The sequence below is a fragment of the Ornithodoros turicata genome, chromosome 6 (genome assembly GCF_037126465.1).
Source record: "Ornithodoros turicata isolate Travis chromosome 6, ASM3712646v1, whole genome shotgun sequence".
NCBI lineage: Eukaryota > Metazoa > Arthropoda > Arachnida > Ixodida > Argasidae > Ornithodoros > Ornithodoros turicata.
The window spans coordinates 61,249,097-61,274,699 of NC_088206.1; the positions used below are offsets into that span (position 1 = coordinate 61,249,097).

At 46.7% G+C, this 25,603-nt stretch overlaps 2 protein-coding genes across 3 annotated transcripts; both read left to right on the forward strand.

The window, feature by feature from the left end:
* The first annotated feature begins 482 nt into the window (after window positions 1-482).
* LOC135396881 (protein 5NUC-like) lies at window positions 483-13,079 on the forward strand. Its single transcript, XM_064628100.1, has 9 exons — window positions 483-1,626; window positions 1,872-2,009; window positions 2,121-2,346; window positions 2,907-3,092; window positions 5,193-5,390; window positions 7,094-7,351; window positions 8,262-8,420; window positions 10,611-10,808; window positions 12,864-13,079. The coding sequence occupies exons 1-9, from the start codon at window positions 1,378-1,380 to the stop codon at window positions 13,016-13,018; spliced, it is 1,767 nt and encodes a 588-aa protein (XP_064484170.1). The 5' UTR covers window positions 483-1,377; the 3' UTR covers window positions 13,019-13,079.
* A 2,511-nt stretch (window positions 13,080-15,590) lies between these two features.
* On the forward strand, window positions 15,591-22,009 carry LOC135396882 (uncharacterized). Of its 2 annotated transcripts, none has more exons than XM_064628101.1 (9): window positions 15,591-15,858; window positions 15,959-16,102; window positions 17,354-17,422; window positions 17,708-17,875; window positions 17,935-18,179; window positions 19,534-19,649; window positions 19,734-19,851; window positions 20,592-20,765; window positions 21,654-22,009. In XM_064628101.1, exons 1-9 carry the CDS (start codon window positions 15,678-15,680, stop codon window positions 21,924-21,926), a joined length of 1,488 nt encoding a protein of 495 aa, XP_064484171.1. In that variant the 5' UTR covers window positions 15,591-15,677; the 3' UTR covers window positions 21,927-22,009. The 2 variants fall into 2 exon arrangements, with proteins under 2 accessions (XP_064484171.1, XP_064484173.1); XM_064628103.1 differs by having other exon boundaries at window positions 20,592-20,711.
* Window positions 22,010-25,603: the final 3,594 nt, after the last annotated feature.

Sequence of the window (25,603 nt, forward strand, 5' to 3'; positions counted from 1 at the left end):
GTCGCTCAATCCATGTCTTCCGAGGATGCGTCGAAGTAGGCGGTATTCCATGTGTGGAAAGAAGAAAACGCGGAAAGACAAACTGGCTGTCCCCTCGGCGCGCCGAGTCGCATTGTGACACAGAACAAAAGTAATTTGGTTTAGTTCGCTGGTCGTTGTCTGCAATGTTTACTTCATCCATGATTTCAACAACAAAATACGGGTGCAGCTCAGCGATTCATGCGAAAAGCAGCAACTTCTCCGCAAGTGTACGCGGGGTCGGCCGTGTGTACCTGGATTGGCTAGTCCCGAGTTTCACCGCTGTGCGGCGTCGATTGGCGAAAAACGCGAATAACCGGCTGACTAGAGAGAGTAACCCGCAATTAGATAGTGTAAAACAATTGCTTGGTTGTGTATCGATTCTAACATTTTGATGAGGTTATCTGTTCTAGGATCCCACAGCGATGATGCGTGCGCTAATTTTGCTCGCACGAGAAATCTGTATAGCTGTAGCTTAACCTTGGAACATTATATCATCAAAATAAAGTTATTATGTTGTCTTTAAGTAATTCCTGCATTGTTTGAACGTTATTACGGCGCTCTTGTCCCCGTTGTCGCCACTAATGCCTTCTTCTTACCCTTCCCTTCCCTTGTCTTGTAGATGCCTCGGCTACTATTTTACGAAAGTATGCCTTTCATGAATCATTTTGATAAACTTTTTGTCATCCGCGGCTATTTCGATTCCAAGAGTATTAGCCCAGCTGCTCGTTTCACCTATTGTTGACCATATTACATCATTCATTCCCATTTCATTTGCAGTTCGTTTTAACCTGCAGTAGAGCAGATGCGACGATAAGAGAGGTTGGACATGCTGAAGTTCTATTTCGTAAGCCTCCTGCATCACACATAATCTAGGCGTTCATATTCCAACGAACTCATATGCTTCACGCGTAATCAGTCTAGCGCATGGCGAACAGCTCTTGCGTAATCAACCATTTATCCTAATGTGCTATAGCGGGTCCTTCTATTGTAATCCAATTTCATCACAACTCTACATGATCCAGTGGATGGACAAGCGTCTTATTCGCCAGTAAAAAGCTAAAAGTCATCATTCAGACGTCTGCTTCGAAAGCGTTTCTTACGCAGCAAGTGGTCATTTGCGTCTCTTCTTTGAATTAAAGAACATCAAGACTGACAGACAGTTAAAATGTCAGCTGCAAGCGTTCTCTCACCCAGGCAAGCGCCTGTGCCACACTCTTTCTTTCCCTATAGAAGAACCTTCTCCTTGCATTTTGCAAGTGACTCAATGTGTCTCGAAGTTGGCAGTTTGGGATTAGTACCTAGTACGTCTGACGAGAGGACCAGGAGCTGTTATTCCCAGCATATAGCAGAACCAGCATGTTGTTGGTATACGTCCTGTTCGTTGCTGTTGCACTTTGTAGTGCAATGCCAAAAGCAGAAGGGAGAGATTCTTCGGCAGTATGCACGATGAAAAAAGGAAAAGGTGAAGATTTTACCCTGACGATACTGCACACGAATGACATTCACAGTCACTTTGACGAGAGTAACCAATGGGGAGGTCCATGCACGCCCAAGAAGAACAGCACAGCGCACTGTGTCGGTGGTGTTACACGGCTGGCAACGTTGGTAAGTGCTTTGAGCTTCTTTAATAACAGAGGCATTTCAGAGCTGTTTGCTTCCGGATGGCTTCCTGTCCATGAATTTGCTAGAGGGTGGACCTGCTATTCCAGGGGAGCTTGTTGTCTCACCGAGGAACCTCGCAACTGCTAGAGGTGTCTTGTTGAGGCAGAGTCATAGAATTCAGGAACTCTAGGGTGTTGACCCAACAACGGCAAAAAAAGGGGACACTCGGAACGAACTTCTTGTTGCAGGTGAAAAAAATGAGGAAAGACTATCCCGATGCCCTGCTGATGAATGCTGGTGATACCTACCAAGGCAGTGTCTGGTACACTGTCTTAAAGGACAGAATAGTCTCTGCTGTAATGAAAGAACTGAAATATGACGCTGTTGTGAGTAGATCCTGCTTCGAAGTTAAGAACTTTCAATGGACCACCCTAATGGTTCAAGCACCAGATTGCCTTTTTCAATGTCCTCTTTCGCAATGTGGCCTACCTTTGCAGTGTCTTGGAAATCATGAGTTCGACGACGGTCCTGCTGGCCTGGCACCTTTTCTGGGGAACATGACCGAAGTTGGTACCAAGGTTATCACAACCAATGTCGACATCAGTGACGAGCCAATCCTGAATGGCAAGGAAGTATTGAAATCGCACATATTTTGCATTAACGGAACCAAAATTGGGGTGCTCGGAGCGGTTACGGAAGAGACACGAACCATTGCTTCACCTGGTAAGCTCTTTCTTCCTCTCTCTCTCTCTCTCTTCTGGTTCTGGCATGACTTGGAGGCCACAGCGTCCTGACTTCAATATCGCTGCATTCAATTGGTATTTCATCTGCCTAGAACTTTGCTGGAACATTCATTGGAACTACACCTGGAACTTTCGTAGTATATCCACTCGGCTTTAAAGGCCATCGCACTGACGTTGCACCAGCTTTTCATATTTTGTGAAGTGCGAATGGCAAGTTCCATAAGGTACCCAACAAGCAACAATAATAACTTTATTTAAAATACAATGAGTGCGGAGTAATGTACACGTAAACAGTTCCACTCTTGCGAATGTATACCTTGTAGATAGCAGAAAACTTCACGTTCGCAGTTCTGCTTTTCTTTTCTTTTTTTTCTAGAACAAAAACGCCGTGGACACAAACTGAACAACATCATTGTCATTGTCATCGGGTGAATACTATACGCTCATGAAGCGCAAGATACGCAAAAATGAATCAGTCCAGCTAAGACGTAAAGATTCATCGCATATTAAGCTCTACCGAACGCCATGTGTTCTTTGTAGGGCGAGTGAAAATTGAAGACGTAATCCCAGCCCTCAGAAAAGAAGGCCAGAAACTGAAACAGCAAGGCGCACATATCATTGTGGCGATCACGCACACTGGTTACGATGTCGATCCCAAAATAGTGAAGAGTGTCAAGACTTTGGACATCTTGGTTGGAGGACACACAAACACATTCTTGTACAATGGTAAGCGAAACATTCCCTCTGCCTTCTAGGTTGGTAAAGTTCATTGTGTTGCAAGACTAGGTTCGCAATGGTTTCTGCATCTGCCGGAGGTGTCCTCATGGGTACCTGCCGTCGTATGTCAAGTCAAATGGTCTCAAGTAAAAGCTGCCATCTTTTACTCTTTATGTCTACAAAAACAAAACAAGGAAACAGTCACAAAAACCACATGAAGTACCGCTCTCGTCTTATCAGTCCTTGCTATTTCCGCAAATCTAGAGAAGTTACGTGCGTACTTAATATAGACAACATATCATCTCTATCGACGAACGCTACTAGGCTCTAGTTCAGGTGTCTGAAATTTCCCTGCATAAGTTCACATTCGAAGCTACAGGTTTTTGTCGGAATAATAAGACTGAAAAACCCTAGTCATGGGATGCTTCAAGAGCGTTTTCACGTGTCCTGTCACAGGCGAGTGCCTCGTCATCATGTGCGCCTCGTGCAGCGCAAAATGTTTTATCCGATTTCTCAATGCCCATTGCGCAGATTTGGAAGAGAATGACAACTGTGAAGGAGAGGAAGGTTTGTGTCTGTGCTTCTTCGCGTGCAGAGTGTAGACGTCAGCTTTAACTAAAGCACGGCATCTAAGATCTCTCTATCATTACACTATAATGATGCGTAATATATTGATTGTGATATGTGCTGCGACGTCTTCATCTTTGTTCCCTTCACACCATTGAGCGCATCCTCGTGACCTGCCAACGATACACCTTTGAGAATCAACGATGTAGAAGTCATCGGTATCAGACCGCACAGACCGTACCCAAGGTTCTTGGACCTTGGCTCTATCCCGAATACGAGCACTGGGCTCTTCGATAATTTAGGACGTTCTAACAGTCACATGGCTACTGGACGGACTCTGAGCATTTGTCCTGCTACACTGCCTGCGTGTAGAATCTGCAGAATGATCTGTAGGATCTGTAGGATGATCTGCGGAAGGGTCCTGCAAGCCTAAGCGTTGAAACACCGCAATGCATCATCATTTATTTCATGTATTGTCATCAAGCAGGAGAGCTACCTACGGAGGTAGACTCCATTTAAATTAGACTCATTTGTTGTTGTTGTTGTTGTTTATATTGTTGTTTATATACAGGGTGTCCACTCTAAGTGTGAACAGATTTTTTAAAAATATATCAATCACTGTTTCCGAGATGAAATCAATTGCAATATAGCATATGCTGAAGGGCACTCCCTAGGGGGGCATTAACAGACTCCTAAGGCAATGTCTTAATTAACTTTCAATAATTAACTTTTTAATTATAAAAGCTACGAAGTTGCTCCAATGAGAACATCTGATCTCTTCGGTCACCAGATACCAAAGCCGTTTTCAGAACAAAAATTCGTTCGATAGATCGCCCGCAAAAAATTCGTGAGGGAACGCCATTTTTTTTTTTTATTCATTGCGCATCTCTAGAGACGCGTCTTTCCTTCGCCCCCAATACGAGAGGATGAAAGAGCACACTATCGCCTCTTGCGTCCTGGAAAAAGATTAAAAGAAAACAGAAAATGCAGCCAAAATAAGGGCAGTCGCGATAGAGTCACCCGATAGATTTGTGTTTTTGTTTTGTTTCCGCAAGTTAAAGCTAATCTTCGACGCATGAGGCGGCACTGTGCTCTTTCACTCTCTCACACTGGGGGTTAAGGAAAGCCGCTTCTTTGAAGATGCGCAATAAACCAAATAAAGAAAAAAATGGCGTTCCTTCACGAATTTTTTGCGGACGATCTACCGAACGGATTTTTGTTCTGAAAACGGTTTTGGTATCTGGTGACCGAAGAGATCAGATGTTCTCATTGGAGCAACTTCGTAGCTTTTATAACTAAAAAGTTAATTATTGAAACTTAATTAAGACATTGCCTTTGGAGTCTGTTAATGCCCCCCTAGGGAGTGCCATTCAGCATATGCTATATTGCAATTGATTTCATCTCGGAAAAAGTGATTGATATATTTTTAAAGAATCTGTTCACAGTTAGCGTGGACACCCTGTATGTACTGGCATCAGAGTGACATCACTGTTGTTCAAGGTAGTGGTGGTGATGAGACTGTTGTTCCCTTCAACTTACCAGGCACTCCACCTACGAATGACAAAGTCGAAGGTGACTATCCGACAGTGGTTAGAAGGGACGATGGAACTATAGGATTGATTGTGCAAGACTTTTGGTTTGCCAAGTACCTAGGATTCCTACAGGTTACCTTCGATAGTAACGGAAAGGTTAAGTCTTGGAAAGGCAATCCAATTCCAGTGAATCATTCATACGAAGAAGGTGAGATAATTGCTATTGGTCGCTAAAATTTGTAAATAACAATTCCACTTAAGTTCAAGGATTGGACTCGAAAGGCTCAGATCTGAACCCTGCTAAGACCCCAACAAAAATGGCGTGGTATAAGTTTCTTAAATTCCACGTCCTCCAGCATGGAAGTTAAATACGCAGCGTTCTGCGCTGAGATTTCATCGCTCTGCAAAGAACCATCAGGAAATTATTTCCCGGGACCAGTCACCATCGTTGTCTGGCGACGTAAATCCTCGACTTGAAGGGGTTGTGGCACTTCGCCCAAGTTATCCTGGACAAAATGAAAAAAAAAAAAAGTCACTGACAACTAAAAGCCAATGACTCAGGGATTGAACCTGCACCATCTTGATTAGCCTACAGGGATATTGACTTTGGCCACGCTTAGACCGTTAATGAACCAGAGTTAATCGTCACCATGAAATTATCGTACCTGCCGGACCCAATGACAGCGTTCGTGACTCAGAATTTTATTGGTTTATTGGTTGCGGTAGATACTTCAAAGGTCACGTTATCAACGCTATACTGACACACTCTACCCAAGCAGCACAATGTACTGAAAGTCGAGTGCAATAGGGGTGGACAGTATCTGTCTTATCAATGTTCTTTAGTCTCACGAGTGTGTTCAAGGCCTTCCACCTACCCGTCCACCCCTATTGCACTCGACTTTCAGTACATTATGCTGCCTGGGAAGATCTCCTTCCCACGCGCGGTAGACGCTCTCAAGACGTCGACGCTGACAACGCTGTCAATTACCCTAAGGCCTCAACTGGCCCTCAACTGGCCCTAAGGGCCAGTTCTCACTTGACGACGCCCGACGCGGCGTCGTGAGCGGGCGGCAGAAATAGACGCGCATTTCCGGAGTCGGGAGAGGAGAGACGTCGAGTCAAAGAAACTGCCATGCAGAACTTCTTTCACGATGTCGGCGAGAGCTGCCGAGAACGACAGCTGGCGAGCAATAAGGTGACACAGAAAGGCCACGCCTCCTGATTTTTCGTCTGCTTTGGACGACGGAATGCCACTGTGGTGGGAACATGAAAATCGTGCGCGCTGACAGGGCGGCGGAAAAGCGCCTCTACTTCCGGCGCCCGCTCACGACGCCGTGTCCGGCGTCGCCAAGTGAGAACTGGCCCTAAGGGCCAGTTCTCACTTTTAGCAGCGGACTGCGCGGGTGGTCGGAAGAAAACAAGAGCGTGACGCAATCTCCGTTGACCACCTGATTCGACAAAGATGCGCGGCATGCCGCTAAAAATGCATTGCGCGGTCGAGGAAAAGCGCAATGCGGAGGCGGCCTCTCCCGCACCGCGGCAAGAATTTTCCGCTCCGCATACGCGTTACCGCGCGCTTTTGCCGCATATGGGTACGCGGCATAATATACACGAAAGTTTCAAAGTCGGCATCGCAAATAATGAACCGCATCCCTATGTGGTATCACGGCAAGCATTGGCATCGGTGAGGCGGTTGCGGGATATGTCACGTGCTCATGTGAGCCAAAAGGAATGATGGAACTCTCACCCCTCTGACTTAGAACTGGACACCGAAGTACGTACTTGTATGTCGCTATGAGACAGAGATTTTTTATTTATTTTTCCTCTATACCTTGGCGTGCATGATTTAATCTACTGCATATGTATATCAAACAAAAACCGGGAGCCCTCGCCTGAATTCTCTTCTTCCAGATGAAGACATGAAGAATGTCTTGGAACCGCACCGCAAAATTGTGATCAAGGCTGGCAAGCGTCCAATCGGGAGCTCCAAAGTCCTGCTGTCTGCTGACAATAAAACGTGCCGTCTCGGAGAATGCAACATGATGAACATGGTCTGTGACGCCTTTTTCGCGTACTACGCTGACCAAAACTCTTCGGAAGACATGTGGTCCAACGTCGCCGCTGCTGTCGTCAATTCAGGATTCGCAAGATCATCACTTCCGAAAAGTGGTACGTTGACACGATCCTCCTCGAGTAACGTACTCCGTGGATATATTTTATTTGCGCGCTTGAAATACACCTCTTTTGAAGAGCAAGCGCCACCTGTGGCACGCAAAGGCTCATGGGAACTTACAGCGAGAACTTATTATGAAACGGCCAGAGGCGGACGTAGATGAAGAACAATAACATTCCCGGTGCAGAGCCATGTACTGGTGTACTATACCGATAGTACGGTGTACTATCCCTGTACACGGCTGTGTCCTGGTGTGCGCAGCAGCGACGTCAGGCTTGGTAAACCATTACCGAAGCAGACGACAGAGCAGTGTCCCTCAAAGTTCCCAAGCTGCTTTGTGCCGCGCGCTTGGTGGCGCGCGCATCTTTTTAAAATCGTCTATTGTGTTCACATTTAATTGAATGTTCAGTGTGAAAATGTTCAGAGCAAACTATTAACTTGGAAAAGGATGAGCACGGCGAAAAAGTACACTCTATTATTATTATTATTATTCTTTTCTTCGCCTTCGAATGTGGAGGAGACAATGTCGACTCCGTGCATCAATTTATGCGTCTGTTTTTAGACTTCGGCTTTAGATTTAGGATTTTCATGTCTTAGCGATCTGAGGGCTAAAATACGGTTGTGTTTGCGTGGTGAAGAGGCAGGGTAAAATCGGTCATGCGCAAAAGCATAGACTTTTTGTTACAAAAATAGAGAACACTCTCGCGTTTCCAGTTATGCAATTACTGGGCAGCGTTCAGTTCTGCCAGGTGCCAGCCTACTGCAAGAACTGGTGCAAGAAGCCGATTTGTCGTTCGCGTGAGATGCACGTTTACTTCGACTCTCATTAAATTCTTGCGTATGTATAAATGCGTTAAGTTAGAGTTGTATGCATATAGAGTTGTAAAACTCTATCGCTTATTGCAGACAAATTAACGATGTTCAACGTAATGAAGGCCCTCCCTTATGAATCAAGCCTTGCCCTCCTTACACTGACCGGTGCTCAACTTCGCCGTATGTTCGAGCACGGCGTTGCTCAGTTCACTATCACCAGCGATCCAAGAGGGGAATTCTTGCAGGTGTCAGGTACTGTATAAATCCGTAGAACATCCGTAGATATGGGAACGAACTACACTGACGTCGAAGGGGGGGGGCAGTCCGAAAGCTACCATAGTAACTCTAGAACGACTCCAGTGCTGTTGCTGTCCTTTTGTGTGTGTGTGTGTGTGTGCGTGCGTGCGTGCGTGCGTGCGTGCGTGCGTGCGTGCGTGCGTGCGTGCGTGCGTGCGTGCGTGCGTGCGTGCGTGTGTGTGTGTGTGTGTGTGTGTGTGTGTGTGTGTGTGTGTGTGTGTGTGTGTGTGTGTGTGTGTGTGTGTGTGTGTGTGTGTGTGTGTGTGTGTGTGTGTGTGTGTGTGTGTGTGTGTGTGTGTGTGTGTGTGTGTGTGTGTGTGTGTGTGTGTGTGTGTGTGTGCGTGCGTGTGTTAAAACGAACTACACTTTGAGATTTTTTCGATAACTATGCAAGTATCAACGAATGACGTGGCCGAGGCAACAACATACGTAGGAAACTTCTGCTTTCACAGAAATACACACACCGTGACATTGTATCATTGAAGCTGCCGCGTATAGTTATAAAATAAATCCAATCGATTGCAAGCAGCCGTGGTTACCTTGCTATAGGCGAATGTCCTGGTGGCCCCGTTGTGCTGTGAAGCTATACAGGGTGTCTTTTTTTTTTCGATACAGATTTTTTATTTAAAATCTATAAGGGCTATAGATATATATCCTGTTTTCACTTCTATCATCTCTGGGCCGGCGGACGTTCTTGGCCACCTGTTGTTCAACCGTCGAATGACCAATTACCTAAAAATCGTTAATGAACTTTTTAATTATAAAAGCCCCAATGAGAACATCTGGTCCCTTCGGTCATCTAATATCGCTACCGTTTTCAGAACGAAAATCCATTCGCTAGATCGCCCGCAAAAAATTCGTGAAATAACACCTTTTTTTTCTTTTTTGTTCATTGCCCATCGTCGGAGACGCGTCTTTCCTTCACCCCTAATACGAGAGGGTGAACGGTCACACTATCCCCTCTTGCATCCTGGAAAAAGATTAAAAGACAACGGAAAATGCAACCCACGATAGGGGCAATTCAGATAGCGTCACCCAATACATTTCTTTTGGTTTCGTTTCCGCAAGTTCGAGCTCATCTTCGACGCATGAGGCGGCACTGTGCTCCTTCACCTTCTCACATTGGGGGCGAAGGAAGGACGGGTCTGTGAAGATGCGCAATGAACAAAATAAAGAAAGAAATTGTGTTCTTTCACGAACGGGCGACCTATCAAACCGATTTTTGTTCTGAAAACGGTAGCGATATCAGGTGACCGAGGGGACCGGCCGTGTAGCTTTTATAATTAAAAAGTTAATTAACGATTTTTAGGTAATTATTCGTTCGACGCTTGAGCAACAGATGGCAAAGAACGTCCGCCGGCCCAGAGATGATAGAAGTGAAAACAGGACGTCTATAGCCCTTATAGCTTTTTTATGGAAAATCTGTATCGATAAAAAAAAAAGACACCCTGTATACAGGGTTGAAAAAAAAATCCGGATGTTTCTAAAAAGACCCTCGGATATTTTGGGATATTTTTGGAGAATACAGACAAGCCTAGAAATGTGACACAGAGTAAAAACAAATATGTTTTGTTGATTGCGGGTGACCTCTCATAGTTTCGGTTTATGGAATTGCCTGTCGCAGCATAGTATTGATGCCACAGTAATTGCCACCAGCATAGTATTGATGAGTTTCCATTGTTTTCCGAAAGGTAGAGTCCCATGCACGCGTGGGTAAATGGTGTGCACGCTACCCGCCTGGATTAGCTGTCGCACTTCAGTTAAAATGCCTCCAGTAAGCAGAAGAAACCCTCTCCCTGAATGGACAGAAGTAGACGAAAACGGGAAAAAAAGTTAAATCTGAATAGTTCAGAAGGTCGAGTTAAAAAGTTACAAAGTTAAAAAAGGTAGAAGTTAAGGTTACGCGTTACCTGGGCTTTTGTGAACAGCCAACACTACAATAAAATAAAGCGGGAGTTTTCCGTGTGACGTTGAATTAAGAATGTCTTGCACATCGCATCAGCACAGAAATCTCTAAAAAGTCCGGATTAAATTGTGTGGATAAAATAAAAAAATACACCGGATAAAATGGATGTGGATTAAGTCCAAACAACCCTGCATGTATATCATATATATGAAGCTTACGGTGCACCGTACGATTTTCAGGAATGAAAGCTGTCATTGACCTGGGGAAGGAGAGCGGAAGTAGGGTTGTAAGCCTGCAAATCCTGTGCACAAAATGCCTCGTGCCTCGATACGAAGATGTAGACGATACAGCCACGTACACAATTGCTACGACTTCGTACATAGTAAACGGTGGAGACGGCTTCAAATTCGACGATAGTGTCAAAGTGGAGACGAAAGGTAAGCAGTAGGTTCTCATGTTGCTTCGTAGAGGCTGCGTCTTTCTTGTCAACTGGGTGTTTTTATCAGGGATAGGTAACAGAAACGGTAACAGAAACGGCAACGGATATGGCACAGTTAGAATACCCGAAACAGAAACGGAAACGACAATAATTTACGGTAATAATTCGGGTACCGCAGGACCCGAATTATTGCAATTCTTCACCATATCATGTAGATAAATTTATGAAATAAACCTCAGTGAAGCAAACTAAAATTAACTGAAGAACTAAAACTAAAATGAACTATCAAACCGGAGCATATAAGTAAGTAGTATACAGTAAATAGAAGAAGCATAGTTCTTATACGCTTATGGTGACCTGGAAGTTGCAAGCGTGAGTAACATTCCTGGAAACCATGTTCATATTAGCTGGTCACAGAAATCACGTACCTATATGTGCATCTTGAATAAACGTTGTCTCTTGTATGCATGTATCCCTGGAGTCCTCAAAATAGACTTCAGGACGTAGAGGGATTAAGTTTTGTCATGGTTTCAATTGTCTTTTTTTTTTTAAAGCAAAAATGAAAGAAAAGAAAGAAGTTAAACAAAAATTGAGGTGGGGCGGTACCGAAAACCGAAACGGAAACGTAAGGGAAACGAAAGCAGCGATGGTGGTAACCGAAACTGAAACAGAAACAAATAAGGGCCAGTAACGAGGTGGTAACGGAACTGTTACCTTTCCCTGGTTTTTATCACGCTGTGTTGAAGCGTAGCATGCTTGTGAGTTTGCTAGCGGTTAACATGACGATCGAACATAAGACAGACAAGGATGTCGCTCTGTCTGAGGACAAGACTAGGACAGTACAGGAGGCGGTTTCGGCCTCGTCCTTTGTTGTCCTGTCCTTCAGTGCTCCCTTGCATTGTTAATGTTAGTGATCTTAAGCTATTCCATATCTGTGATGTCCCATTAGGGGCACCTGATCTACTATATGAGGCGTCATCTGTTGGACCATCAAGTCGGCTTGATGCTCCATCAAAATATTTTGATGGACCACTAGAATTCCTCATTCCCCAGAAGACAGACAAGAATGTCGCTTTGTCTGTCTTGTGTCCTTGCGTTCGGTCCCCATGGCCCGCTCCAACGGCAACAGCTCCGCACGTTCTAGCATTGGCACTGTAGCATGCCACTAATAATGTCCCCGACGTAGGCATCCCTGTTAGGTCGGCAGCTCCCATGCACTATGCCATGTCTCTTGAAGTCAAAATAAGCAAAATACGTACTGTTCCTTCACGTTAAACTACACCATAATTAAGCACAAACCTCATTTAACGTCAGAGTAAAACAACCATGGGCCGCCTTGGTTGCTGGGAATGCTTTTCCTTTAGCGCTGGTAACCATTACCATAGGTCGACGCAATTATGATCGCAATGCCTTATCAAAGCCTGATGATCGCGGTCATGAGTGTGATCACGAAGCACTGGAAAGGCTGCCGCGATCATGATCGCGCCGACCTATGACCATCACTGAGTAGAAAGTGTTCCTAGAAATTTCTTCCAAGTTACCCTTGTGTGTCAAGCGTCGGTTTTGACATGTGTTCCTCACTCATATAGCGCCCCGTGCGGGGCCCTCGAGTACCGTTGTTTATATTCGAACGGAAACGGTCGGGATATTGTCATAGAATGAGTGCATAGCAACAAGTTCGTCTACATGTAGGAGGAGCTACACATATACTGATTTGAACGGTAGCGAGGGCTTACGGTTACGGTTTCAACGAGGACATTGAAATTTTACTACCCATGGTACAGTGCGCCATGGCATTATGAAAGCATTCCAAGGCTGATAGGCGCTGGTTCGCACAACATAGATAATGTTCTTGACACTACCTGGAAAAGAACAAAGAAGGGAAGGATGCGATGCCGTAAATATGTCGAACGGGAATATTGAGTCAATTACTTTTTATTTCCTTATGTAGTGGTCGCGTATGCCGTGGTGGTCTTGCTCGCTGGCTTTCTACGGGCAGCGTACTATTCTACCGGATGATTGCTAACTGACGTTCCTACCTTTTGTCTTTCAGGTGTGGTTGACAGCGAGGTGTATCTGCCATACATCCAGAAGGTATCCCCGCTGAAGACAGCAGTCGAAGGACGTATCACGCTACTCAACTTTCCCAACAGTACTTCCGTGTCCGGCCGATCTGATCAGAAGTGGAAGTACGAGATCTGGGTCTGAGAGCAGTTCTACGAACTGTCCATGCTCAAGTGTGACAATAAAGCTGCTAATGCTAACCATGCGCCAGTGGGCCAGAGCGTATATCTAATAATACTACACGCACGGACAGCAGTACCAATGTCTGTAGGCATTAATTCAGAAGACAATTGAAGGCTAGTGACGAGACCTGGCTTTTGTGAACGCCTTCTGTGCTGAAGAATGCCTAGTCGACGCCTCCTCCCCTCCTTCGCTATACGTATAGACCGTATGGTCGCGACATCATACGTTCAGCCAATCGCGGAAGACGATCCCCCAAATAGAAACCCCGTACCTATCATGACCTACTACACTATAGAGATATATTGATAGTAGTATATAGATATACTACTATTATCTATAGTAGGTCACTGTAGTTACATCATTGTAATAGGTCATTGTAGGGTGTCGAACCGAAAGGTTTTTCGTTCTGGTTCAAAGAAAACGGTTCAGTTCCGGTTCAGCTCTGGAGTAAAAAAATAGCGGTTCGAAAACCGGTTCAGTTTCACATGGTGTAAGGCGAATTGATTACAGCGAAGATAATCTCCTTTATTCTTTCCAACAGAGAGAGAAATAAAGAGATAGGTTACAAGGTCCTATGGACAAACTGAAGGAGTTACAAGGTGACTTATAGACAAAAACAAAGGAGCCCGCTCTGGCGCATTGTTGTAATGTGAAGTGTCTCAAGTTTCCAACCCAAATACCGATGGATGCCATGTGTGCACTTGAGGTCTTGCGTTACGTATCCTTGAGGGCCAAACAGTTCAATTTTCCATTTGACCCAAAACCCGAAAACATATTTTCGGTTTCCCTCCGGAGCATAAAATTTTGTTTCGGTTTTCGTTCCATTCCGGTTCGCACAAAAATAACGTTTTTTTTTTTTTTTTGTTGTTGTTGTTTTCGGTTCAGGCTTTCGATTCACTCCGAAACTCTGGTAGCTACACTGGTCGTACCAGCGCTGCCAATGTGGCTTATTGCGGCTTGTCTGCATGGCTTACAGCTGCAGAAAACATAATCGTGATCGTCGCTCAGCCTTCGGTTGGCAGGTGGTGTTCACACCACCTCATCATCGTCTTCAGCTACATTCGTGACGATGCTCGCAACTATGATGAGCTATACCACAAGTGCTAACTACCGTAAAGCCATCGTGCACGCGTTCCTGTAGCAGAAGTTGTTGAAGTGACCATAGGTGGTGATGCTCTGACGCGCAACAATAATTGGCTAATCTAGAGCTAAGGAGGCCAGCACTATGTTTAGTAGATGTCATTCTTACAACAGAGTTTCTGCTATGGGTCCACTCGTTTATGTTACGTGTGCAATTCAAAGACACCCATCACGTCAATGTTGCGCACATGTTTTTAGCAGCACGTGTCTTCTGACGAAAGAATGCAGAGACATAGACCATATACGACCACTAAAGACAACACGGAACATGTCCACAGCCCACCGCAGAATTTATTGAGCCAGCCACTTTTTTGAATTTTTACTGTGGCGGGTTTCCACCGGCGGGAACCTTGGGCAGAGTGCATGTCACCTTCTCGATCTGTTCCTGCTGCTTCTCAGCCTTCTCCAGGTTCTCCTCGGCGTTGCCCAACTCCTCGATGTTCCGCCGGATGGACGACCCTGTCGAATCCATCTTAGCGGCCTCATTCTCACGACGAGTCGTCACCCGCTTGGCCGTCGCAGTCTCCATCAAGTTCCTCTTTTTCGTCACTTGCCCTTTAGCCAGAAGCTTCTGCATGAGCACGTTGTCAAAGGTGTTCGATTCCTGGTAGGCTTCCTTGACCGCCTGGTTCTCGGCCACTTTTCGCATCTCGCTGCCTTCGAGCTTGTGGACGTACGCCTTGTCCGTGTCGATGTCCTCCTCGTCAAGCGTCTTACGAACGTCCATCGTGACGCTGGTGGATTCATCGCGGTCGAACTGTCGGTCGGCTGGTGGGCCGGGGAGCAACGGATCAGTCCTCTGCGGTACTGAGACCGTCTTAGCCAGCATGGGCTCGTAGTGGGCCAGCAGCGGCGGTGCCTGGCCGTTGGACTCACTGCTGCTCTTTCGGGAACTGCCGGAGCCGACGCGTTGGACGCATTCCGCAGCCAAGTGCGGGTTCTCGTCCACCAACTCAGCTTTGGAGTTCGCGCGCGTGATGGTAGTCACGTTGACTACTTCGGTGGTTGATGTAGCCATGGCTGGCGATGGTCTCGGCACGGCGAAGGTTGAATGTGGAACAGTGGCTGGCCTGGTGACAGACGGTGGGCTTGGTGTGAGGCGGCTGCGGTAGTGTTCAGTGGTTTTGTTCGAAAGGCACGTGAAGGACGCGCGTGTGGCGCGGATGTCGAAGATTGCGTCATCACCGTCGTCGCTTCACCAAGTTTGCTGGAACTGTTGGCGGAGTTGCAGACACTGACCAAACAAAAGAAGCCTATTTTTTCTCCCTCGCTTTTCAGCATTGTGAACTATAGATACATTTGGTTTTAGCCTCGTGTAATATCATTTGACATATTGAATTGTTTCATATTACAGAGAGGTAACGTAGCTGTAACATGAACTATTATTATTACTTATCCTGAGGATCCTTTCTGGAACGCAACAGAATAGAAAATCTAACATGAGGAACTGTCGACAAAAGTAACATGACATGACAGGTACATGACCGGTCTGAGACGGAGGGAGAAGAAGATACGTACATTGCCCTCCGAGAGACAACCATTCTCCAGGGGGCAGAAGAAGAACAAGCACATCGGTATCAACGTCGACAAGGTTGTTCATCTCATTGGTAGAAGAAGAAGAAGAATGTTCTTACAAGTTGACGTGGATTATATGAATGCCCGTAAGTACAGCAAAATGCGCCGGCAATTGTACTTAGCCACCTTGCTTCCCTCTGCCATTTTTAGTGAGTACATCTAACATTGTCGTGTCGCCGATTCCAGGCAACCGACAGCGAAGCTTTGTCATGGATGACGAATGGAGTATGGAAGACAGACTGAGAGAAGTGGCCATTGGCTTTGTGACTCTCGTCACGGCTGCCCTGTTCGCGTTTCTGCTTGCCTTCACTGCAGTACACGCTTTCTCAGGTACGAGATGATGTGACATCAAGGGCAAGGCTTTCCACCATGTACTACAGGGTGTTTCACCTAAAGTCTGGGGTTATCCGTGGATAAAAAAGTGAGGTTGTCTTGGCAATAATTCAAAGTTCAATTGAAAAAAATAAATTTCCCTCAATTAAACATTGTCCAAAACCTTCCTAAATGGTGGCAAAAGTTTCCAGTATGTAGTAATTGTCTAAAGTCCCACCATGCTCCAGCGAGTACGTCGCCAGTTAGAATTTTTTAGAATTTTTTTAGAATACACCCTGTATATAGGGCATTGAGGCAAACGTCTCCTGAGACACTTTCTATCATAGTCAGTCCCAATCAATTCATTCAATCGCAGTGACAACACCAGACTTCTTTTATTAGTGATTTCCCCATCACCCTGCGCAGTTAACACAAATAACTAGCGGTGCTCACTGGTGTTCCGGTAGGTGACCAGCTGCTCTTGGTGCTTTTGGCTATAGTCGTGACGTTGCGTGGCCAGCAACGGCGAGCTATTTCGGCATCCCCCCCTCTCCTCTCTTGCTGCAAACATTTGAGGCCATAAGCATTAAGCGGATACTATTTTAGTTTAGGATACGAAATCCTTCCGAAATATTAGTTCCTGCTTCGTTGGGGCGTACGTGACTTTCGAGGGAGATGTTTGCCTTTCTTCCTTTATAGCTACCATTTCCCACAATACATGTCGTCAACCCCCTTGAATGAGAAAATGTGAGATCGGTGCTGGTTGATCGGTCTACCAGGACAATCCGCAGCTGTAAGACTGTCATGAAACGATTATTTTCTAGGATTGTCTTCTTTCTCTCTCTCTCTCTCTTGACGGAACAGATGTTCTTTAGCATACCAAGAACAAACGAGAATATACAACCTCTCACAAGATGTTTTAAACGTACCGAAGTACCGAGTTTTACCACCGAAGCCACGGCGAACGGCAAGAGGAATGGGGAGGAACTTGAAAAAGAGGTCCTGGGGCAATTTCAGCCGCGAGTGGCTAAAAAACAGTAAAGTGGGTAAAAAATCCTAGGGCATGAGTTTCTTCACAGGAACAGTCGTTTCCAGCAAAAAAAAAATATGGAATATTCGGGAAACTTCATATAGTCCCGATAAGGGTTAAGGAAGGTAAGGGTAATTGTCAGTTTCTCGGTACGATCCGTGTAAGCAAGAAATACAGCTTTCGACGTGTATATTATATCATGGCTATCAGGCTAAGTCAAACGAACGTTGTCTCCACAGGTAGGAATTACAAGAAGAGAAATCTAGTCCCAGACTGGAGCCACCTTAGGGGTCAACCGCGTCAAAGTCGTAAGTGCGCACCATATTGATCAGTGCTTCACCTTGAGCTAATGATGATCCTTAGGTTTCAGCGCTAGAGGGTTTTCAGATCTATACCCTTGATGCCGTCAAGAGCGAGGAAATTATCCGCGTTAAAACGGATCTTTGCTGCCAATTGTAACAGGGTAGAGTGAAGAAAACGTACACTATGCAGCTTGTTAGACCACTGTGCTCATATAATTTTCCCGCTGTTTCTTGATAGTCACTTGTCAGAGCCCTATACGAGACACCAAAGCTGGCGAACATAACTTTCAGAAAACGAGACAAACCTTCGGCCAAGCGTGGACAATACAGTCGTTTGCACCGTGGGTCACACAGCCACATATAGACGTTGGTACCCCGTGGACAGTATTTGCACCTATATTGTCTACAAGCACGTGTTCTATGACACAAATTCTGCGTCGTTCCTGCCTTCCGTGAACTGTACGTACGTTGTGCCGAACACGTCGCGAAGCGCTACAACACCTGTCGCAACCTTACAGCTGACATGGCCTGGACAAGCTTTCGCGTGTTTCTGCGCCAGTCCAGGTACTTGCGCCTGACTTCGTGTCTTCCATCTCTGGAGTGGCAAGCCCTTTTACGACTCCCCGAAAAACTCAAGCAAACCTACGAACACGTAGCGAAACGTATGAAGCAAACGCTGTCCGCTAAGGGACTCTACGGTCTTGCCATGCTGGAGGTCCGTGCTCCTGTTGAGCAGTTGCCCGAGATCAGCAGTGCTCTCAAGGTAAGCTTATGTCTTGCGCACAACTAAGGCAATCGAATATACACTGAAAAAGAAAGTTCTCTCCCTGATAGCTTTGAAATGAGCGTGTCTCAGGGGAGCTTATGACTGCAGACGACTCTCCCGCGATCCCTTGCGCTCGAAATCGACATATTTCCGGACGAGTAGGAATAGGGCCGTCGTCCAGAAAGCCAGACCGCGGTGAGATTTGAACGACGACTTGCCGATGACTTGCCGATTTCCAGAGTTATCCGTACTTTGTCGTGAAAGTCGGCAGCGGACCTGCACTCACGGGGGAGGAGCAACCGGAGAATCTCCTCAATGGGCTCGCATTACGTTTCCGTGACGTATCAACCTCCTCTCCCTCACGTCCTCCTCGCGTATTCTCTGCCAAGGGAACGCCCATAATTCCTCACCATGACGTTGCAGATACGTCTCTCTATGTGCGCGAATTCCAACGATCAATTACAGAGCTCGAGTCGGCAAACAGTGGCGAGCAGGGATTCGGTGAGTCAGGGAATTAATACACTATACCCGTGGAAAGAAATATCTACGAAGTGATGTTCGGAGAGCGAGCTATCTTTCTCAAAATGTTTACGTGGTTCTTAATTACGAGGACTTCTTTACAAAGGGTGTACGGAAATCAGGACAGAAATCGGTCACTCACCTGTTCAGCAGTGTACTTGGGGCTCCGCTGCCTCTGGTTTTGGTTTTCCCTCTCTTAGGACCAAACACTACGCACGCATACGTACAGCTTGGGACAAAAGTTTATGGAACATCGGGGTGTCGCATTTCCCCATCGGAGTTGACACCCTAACAGCAAACTGCGGGGGACACACATACTGAGAGACGAATAAAACAGCCAGTCACACGTTTTTTTTTACTAGACGTCTTCCTGATATCTTGCAGGGGGCCGCTCCAATGAAGAAATACGCCAGTGCCGTGTTCCGTAAACTTTTGCCGCGTAGGGTCATGCGGCCAGTCTTAAATAGAATGACTCTAGTCTTACAGCCAATACAGAAGCAGAGTGGGTGTGATGGTTTACATTATCTGGCGGAGGCGGGAGAGTGACGTCTTTGTGTTCAGCCATCCTAACTGCGGCGCAGTAATATTTTGAGAGCTGACGGACTACAAACGATGACCAACGCCTGAGGAAGAGCATGATGTCGCACTGAAGTTATTCCGTAGGACCTGTGGTGTCTTCTTCTGTGTGTGTGTGTGTTTTTCATTTGTTTTGTTTTGTGTGAGGTATATCCTTTCCAGTCCTCTATCACCTTCGAGCTTCGTGTCGATTTTATGCCGCGTCTCGACTCCCACCTCCTCATAGTATTTACTACTGCCTTATTTTTTGAAACAGGGACTGCGCTCTGGAGTTCCAGACTTGTTTCTAGTTCTCGGCATATCGTTCGTTGGTGTGACGGACGGGAATCTTCCACGTGCACTGCCAACAGGTGTTTTGGACACTCTTATGACGTAAGCCAGCTGTTTCGCTCTGTCGTAGCGTAGTGTTGCGCGACGACTTCAATTTGTCACCGTTTTTGCTTTATTTTCCCGCAGCCCACTTAGTATGTTTATCCTGGAGACACATAGCCAGCCATACCCAGGACGGCCTTGTCGGACGGCATACTCTTCGGCCCAAAACAACTATGGGAATCCCGAACAGAATTTTACTCTCGTAAGAAAGCCTTTCGGGTTGTAAACCTCTAAACGCTTTTGAAGAAGCAAATCGTTCGCTTCCGCCATGTTGAAAAGAAATCTTCATAGACCCCCTGTGAAGTAGCAAGCAACATTAATGCCACGTGCGCAATGTGTTCCAACGGCTGCTCTCCAATGACCTTGCATAAACTTATTGCTAATACTGTCCTCGCATGAGGCGTGTCAGTTAGCTGGTAAAGCTGTGCAATCTAAAGACATGAGTCACATAAAATCGCGAAGGGCTATAGGTAGTTTGTACTATACAGGGTGTTTTGTTTGTTTGTTTGTTTGTTTGTTTGTTTCATTCGACACCAGATTTTTTAAATGAAAAGACTCTTTTATAAACTTCTCATGGCGTTTAATAAGAACGATGGATCTGGATAACGACTCGCTCCTATTCTACTGTCTCGCATTTCCCACTAAACATCTAACTAATCACTTAATTATTAATAAATATTATTAATAAATACATAAATTATTGGATTTTAGCTATAGTCGTCTAGTATGGCATACGGTGTCTTACAGGATGTCCGCAGGGCCGCGTAACCTACATGCGAAAACAATAGTTTTTTAATAAAAAAAATATGTGTCAAATAAAAAAAACACCCTGTATGGTACAGACTTTCCTAGTCCTTCACGATTTTATGTGCCTGTAGATTGTTCTGTAGGTCCCAAGGAGGTTTCTACATCATGTTATATGGCACCCTTATACCTTCACAGAAGGGCGCCGTTCGACTGTTGAGCCACCCAGCCGTGCTTTACGTGGATCCCAAAGCAACCCTACGGTGCATATCTCTATCAGCCGCAGCACTAGTTTTCAAGGTTTACCCCCACAGCCAGGTACAAGCTGCAGGACTGTCATGCACTTCGTCGGTTTTCGAGAAAGTTGAGAAGGTGATACTTAAATATATGCTTTGATATATCGGGCGTGTGCGATCCCAACGTAAGCAGGCGCCGGGAACGGGTGCCTTTACTTGGGGGCAGGACAACTCCTACAAGTCAACCCGCCCGCAAATCTGAAGGTGTCCGTGATTTTCTCTAGCTTATTGTCGTCAAAGAGCGAGGCGAGGAACGCGGGGAAGTCTGTATGCCGTCTCAACCTTGCATGGTTAAAAAGAAAAAACTGCGCTTTTTGTAGTAAAAACGAAGCACTGCCATCCTCTGATCTTTGCCGTCGCGATTCTGGAGCAACAATGGCGCTCCATGTAGCGCAGTCATGGCCAGTTCTCACTTGGCGACGCCCCACGCGGCGTCGTGAGCGGGCGGCGGAAGTAGAGGCGCATTTCCGCCGCCCCGTCAGCGCGCACAATTTTCATGTTCCCACCACAGTGGCCTTCCGTCGTCCAAAGCAGACGAAGAACCAGGGGGCGTGGCCTTTCTGTGTCACCTAATTGGTCGCCAGCTGTCGTTCTCGGCAGCTCTCGCCGACGTCGTGAAAGAAGTTCGACATGGCAGTTTTTTTGGCTCGACGTCTCTCCTCTCCCGACTCCGGAAATGCGCGTCTATTTCCGCCGCCCGCTCAGGACGCCACGTCGGGCGTCGCCAAGTGAGAACTGGCCCTCAGCGAACATTCGGCGGCGTCTCGCAGCGGTCTCTCCTGCCGCGCGAACTCCGTCGTGAAAGTTTGTCGCACGTGGGACTTTCTGATCGCAGCCGTTCGCGCTGCGACATTGGCCTGAAGGCGCGTCGCATGGTTACCGTTATGCGCGCTAGGAAGCCGGCCGTGACATGTTTATCTATCACACTGACAGCACATGAGAATTTGTGCCTTTCTTCACGCAGGTTTGTCGCGAACCAAACGTTCGAGAAGACGTCGACGCAAGAGCCACCTATGGGTACACCAATGAGACCTTCTTCACATACGAAACGAACAAGGACATGAGTGAAAAATACGGTGGCACTCTTCAGTGGCTCCTGGACAGTGAACGTCCTGCGTGCCTCGCCATATACCACATCGACATGGACGACATCCATATGAGCTGCGCAAGATTTTCTGACCGGATACGAAAGCTTCCTTATTCCGCTCGAGACCTAGTAGCGAATCTAAGGAGATAATCTTTGTATCGTCTAACGTGCTTGAGGATGTCTTTTGTTGGCAGGATCGCCAATGTCTTACATGATATAATCTTGTAATTTGTCGTCTCGCATCGTTATTGCTGCGCTATGTGGGGTCCCTATGTGATGCGACGAGGTCGTTGGGCTCAGGTTTCTGGTGACTTCCCCAGTGGAGCTCCTCTCAGTTCCTCTGGGCGTATTTCGGAATTATACGGCGAGAAGGTATATATTTAGGTGCTTTTTTTTTATTCCGTGTTAGCACCGTGATGCAACTGTGGCTATGAGCAGCGTGTAGGCGTGGTCAGATAAGAATAGCAGGAAGGAGCGCGGGACAGAGGATTAGGATGCGTCCTGGGCCGACTTCATGGGGAACTGGGCCGACATTCGTCTGAAGGGTCCGTCGGAAAATCCAGGGGAACCCTGAGACAGCACTGCCGCTGGCAGGATTCGTGCCCACCGCCTCCATGTCTTCAGCATGACCTTGGATGATGCAGTGATGTGCCCGATGGTGTAGGTGCTCTGATTTCGGCGATATCGTGCCATCGGTGTGTTAATGGCACGAAACGTCTTTAGCTTATTCTCTATGCACAGACGTTGATTGCATTACTTCTATATACCTCGGGAATAGGACCGCAAGACCCAAGTGTCGACACAACCGTGGTCGTGACGCGCCATGCACCTCTCGCATCAGCTGGCTTCGAACACACTGTATAAGGAAAACATTTGCGGGGAGGTCGTCAAGTGTGACAGTACGCCCCAGTAGCGGAGTAGGTAGCCTCAGCTGCATTTTCTCGTAATTTTTATTGTGGAGGGCTACCGAATGGAATATACCCATTGGAAGCGCATATGGAAAACAAAGTAAACGAGCAGAAAATAGCCTATTATCTTAAGCCTTACATTTGCACAATGTATACGTCTGTCCTAGCTGTACAGGATTCATGGGTGCACTGCAAGTTAGCCATTACTGGCTGTAGACCGGCATTGTAAATGTAAAAAGCATCGCTAAATTATTACACGATCTCTAACATCTCTAAGATGTACTGAGAAAGCTACTGAAGCACTTTCTGGCGGCTATAGTTTGCGCTGCCAGTCGCTCTACCAGTTGAAGGACGTGTCAACTTACCCCACGGGACAACTGACCCCTACGACACCCACAGAGACTTTACCTCAGCAGTGGACTTAACTGTGGAACGTATCCCGCTGAAAATCCGTGAAAAAAAAATTGCGAAAGCTGAATAAACATCAGGAACACGTGCATTCATTAGAGCTTTAGTGTGAGTCGTGCAAAATTTGAAAATTGTAAGAATTTTACTTACTCGTGACAGAAATAAGGGCTGTAGTTTAGTAACGATCCCGGAGCGCACGGATGGGTGTAGATTTAGCAGGAGTACGGTAAGGTCACTGTTGCCAGACGACACTTGTGAATACGGACGTCCAGTGCATGTTACGATATGAATATTGTCACGGATGCATCAATCTCAAGGACGGACCGGCGACTTTGGAGAATATCGGCTTTATGTCATCGTTGCCAGACGACACGCGTGAATACGGACATTAAGTCTTGTGTTGGGTGCAGCTTGCCATACTTTCCGTGACAATGAAAGTTTCTTCAGTTAGTGGTTGCTAGAGTCACTAAATAAGCTCACGTAAGCTTAAACGTAGCTTATTTAGTCACTCTAGTCGTTGCTCGTGCCACTAACAGTCTGCGGGAAAATGACTCAGCTGCTCTGCTTCTGTTTTCTTTAATAGCGAGTGTGACAACTGACCCGTGTCACAACTCTCCCTGGTCTCCCCTAATCAAGAGTCGTTACTGGACGCTTCATCCATGACGTCATACAAACCTGGTCCCATCGCGCATATTCGCCTATAGCCTATAGGACAGAACCTGAATTGAAACTGACACTCGCATAACGCTTTGCCGTTGAAGAGCGAACTGCGTCGCGGGCACGCCGCGCGATTCCATTAAAAACGAAGAAGAAGTAGAAGAACTGTCCTTGAATCCTTCAGGCAATAACGTGAGCATTCCATCACAGAACAAGCGGCAGAACAGAGGGGATGGACAACAGTCTTCAGGGTGGCTCGCAAGACGTCCTGTGTGTACGACCGACCCCCGACATGTAAGGATATTTTTCTCTTATAGCAGAGGATTGTCTTAACCCTGGCCTGGTGAGCAGAAGCTGGTTGGCGCAGAGGTGGTCGGAAGTTCAAACATAGCGATTTGTCTTTATCCTTTGTGCACTTGTAAACGCAGTGATTTATACAGAAACCCCTGCACCCCTAACACCTCCCAAATTTTGGGCGGCATCCCTTGCCTTGGCCTCCTACACACCCCCTATAGGGTGCCTTTTGTTATTTCACCTTTAGACACAGTACCCCACCCGTGCTTGCTATTCTGGATAAATCACTGGCTAATAGTATTCGAGAGAGCTTATGTCACGGTGGTGGTGGGGGTGGAACTATTTGCCGTAGTAAGCCACGCTCAGGCGGGCAACGTCACCACTATAGCAGGAAGGATGGTGTGCGTCTTGGGTCGACTTCACAGGAAACTGTGCCGACATTTGTCCTATAAACACTCAGACAGCACAGCCGACGCCCGAGTTCGAACCCTGGTCACCTCCCAGTATCTGCGTGGTACACCATCAACGTAGTGACTAGGCCACGTGAGCAGGGAGCGCCACCTATAGATACAGAAGGCCTGTTTATTGCCTCCTCTCCCTCCTACGCTACGTCGGTATATAAAGTCAGAATTCGTCTGCTACCGCAACCCGCGAATGATTATTGCAGCTAACATACGCAGATTTGAATCTGTAGGGTAAAAGTGCAACACGCTTTAATCAGTTTTGATAAAACCATGTTGTTTCAGTACGGCGGAGGTTTACTCGCAGCTCGCAGGCGGGAATTATTGCCCATGAAGCCGACGGTGGTCCGCCTCCATCGTTATACGTCCGCTGAGAGCCAGTGGCGTATCTCTACCTGCGCCCATGGCAACATGGTTAACATGATGTCCTTGGGGATGCGTTTTCGTGTGGTCCGCACCAGGTTTCACACTACAACCTCCCTAATGGCGGGTGCTTTAGATCATTTATGAATGTGCCAGGTTGAGTGACGACCTGGCACATTCACACCCGACCACATAATGGCGCCACTGTTCGCCTGGCGCCCATGGCACCTGTCCACACCTGCCACACGCTAGATACGCCACTGCTGAGAGCACGTTCGTGATTGGCTACGGCCGTTTAAAACACGCTCCTAATTGGCTGACTCTTAGTTGTTACGTCACGTGGACGAGTAAGCAGGCTTTCTGTATCTATAGGCGGTGTTGGCTGGTACAGCTTACGTCATCGCTACGGTACCGTTGCTTCTGTAGGGAGTTTTTAACCTACGTCACATTGTGACGTGGCACTGACGTGGCATGCTCGTAATAGCTGCTCCCTCTGATGGTCACTTTTCGTACTAGCGGCATTGAAGGATGACAAACTGCGCGATTTTTCAATGCGACAACCATAGTTTTCTAAAAAGAAAATGTGAGAACGACAATGACGAAGTGTCTCCGGGATAAAAGAAGGGTACGGACGCGACCGGAATTCAAAACACCATTCATAAAGCTTCTTTTTTGGAGCAAATGCTAGATAATGTCGGCAGCTGCGCCGAAAAAGCGACTACCACCATGGCGGCCA

What these genes read in the sequence shown, in the direction of transcription:
- LOC135396881 (XM_064628100.1), top strand. Translation starts at nt 1,378, where the DNA reads ATGTTGTTGGTATACGTCCTGTTCGTTGCTGTTGCACTTTGTAGTGCA. An exon ending in TTACACGGCTGGCAACGTTG is followed by an intron (nt 1,627 to 1,871) that starts GTAAGTGCTTTG and finishes TTCTTGTTGCAG; the next exon opens with GTGAAAAAAATGAGGAAAGA. An exon ending in TGTCAAAGTGGAGACGAAAG is followed by an intron (nt 10,809 to 12,863) that starts GTAAGCAGTAGG and finishes TTTGTCTTTCAG; the next exon opens with GTGTGGTTGACAGCGAGGTG.
- LOC135396882 (XM_064628101.1), top strand. Translation starts at nt 15,678, where the DNA reads ATGACCGGTCTGAGACGGAGGGAGAAGAAGATACGTACATTGCCCTCC. An exon ending in CCGAACAGAATTTTACTCTC is followed by an intron (nt 19,852 to 20,591) that starts GTAAGAAAGCCT and finishes ATACCTTCACAG; the next exon opens with AAGGGCGCCGTTCGACTGTT. An exon ending in TTTTCGAGAAAGTTGAGAAG is followed by an intron (nt 20,766 to 21,653) that starts GTGATACTTAAA and finishes TTCTTCACGCAG; the next exon opens with GTTTGTCGCGAACCAAACGT.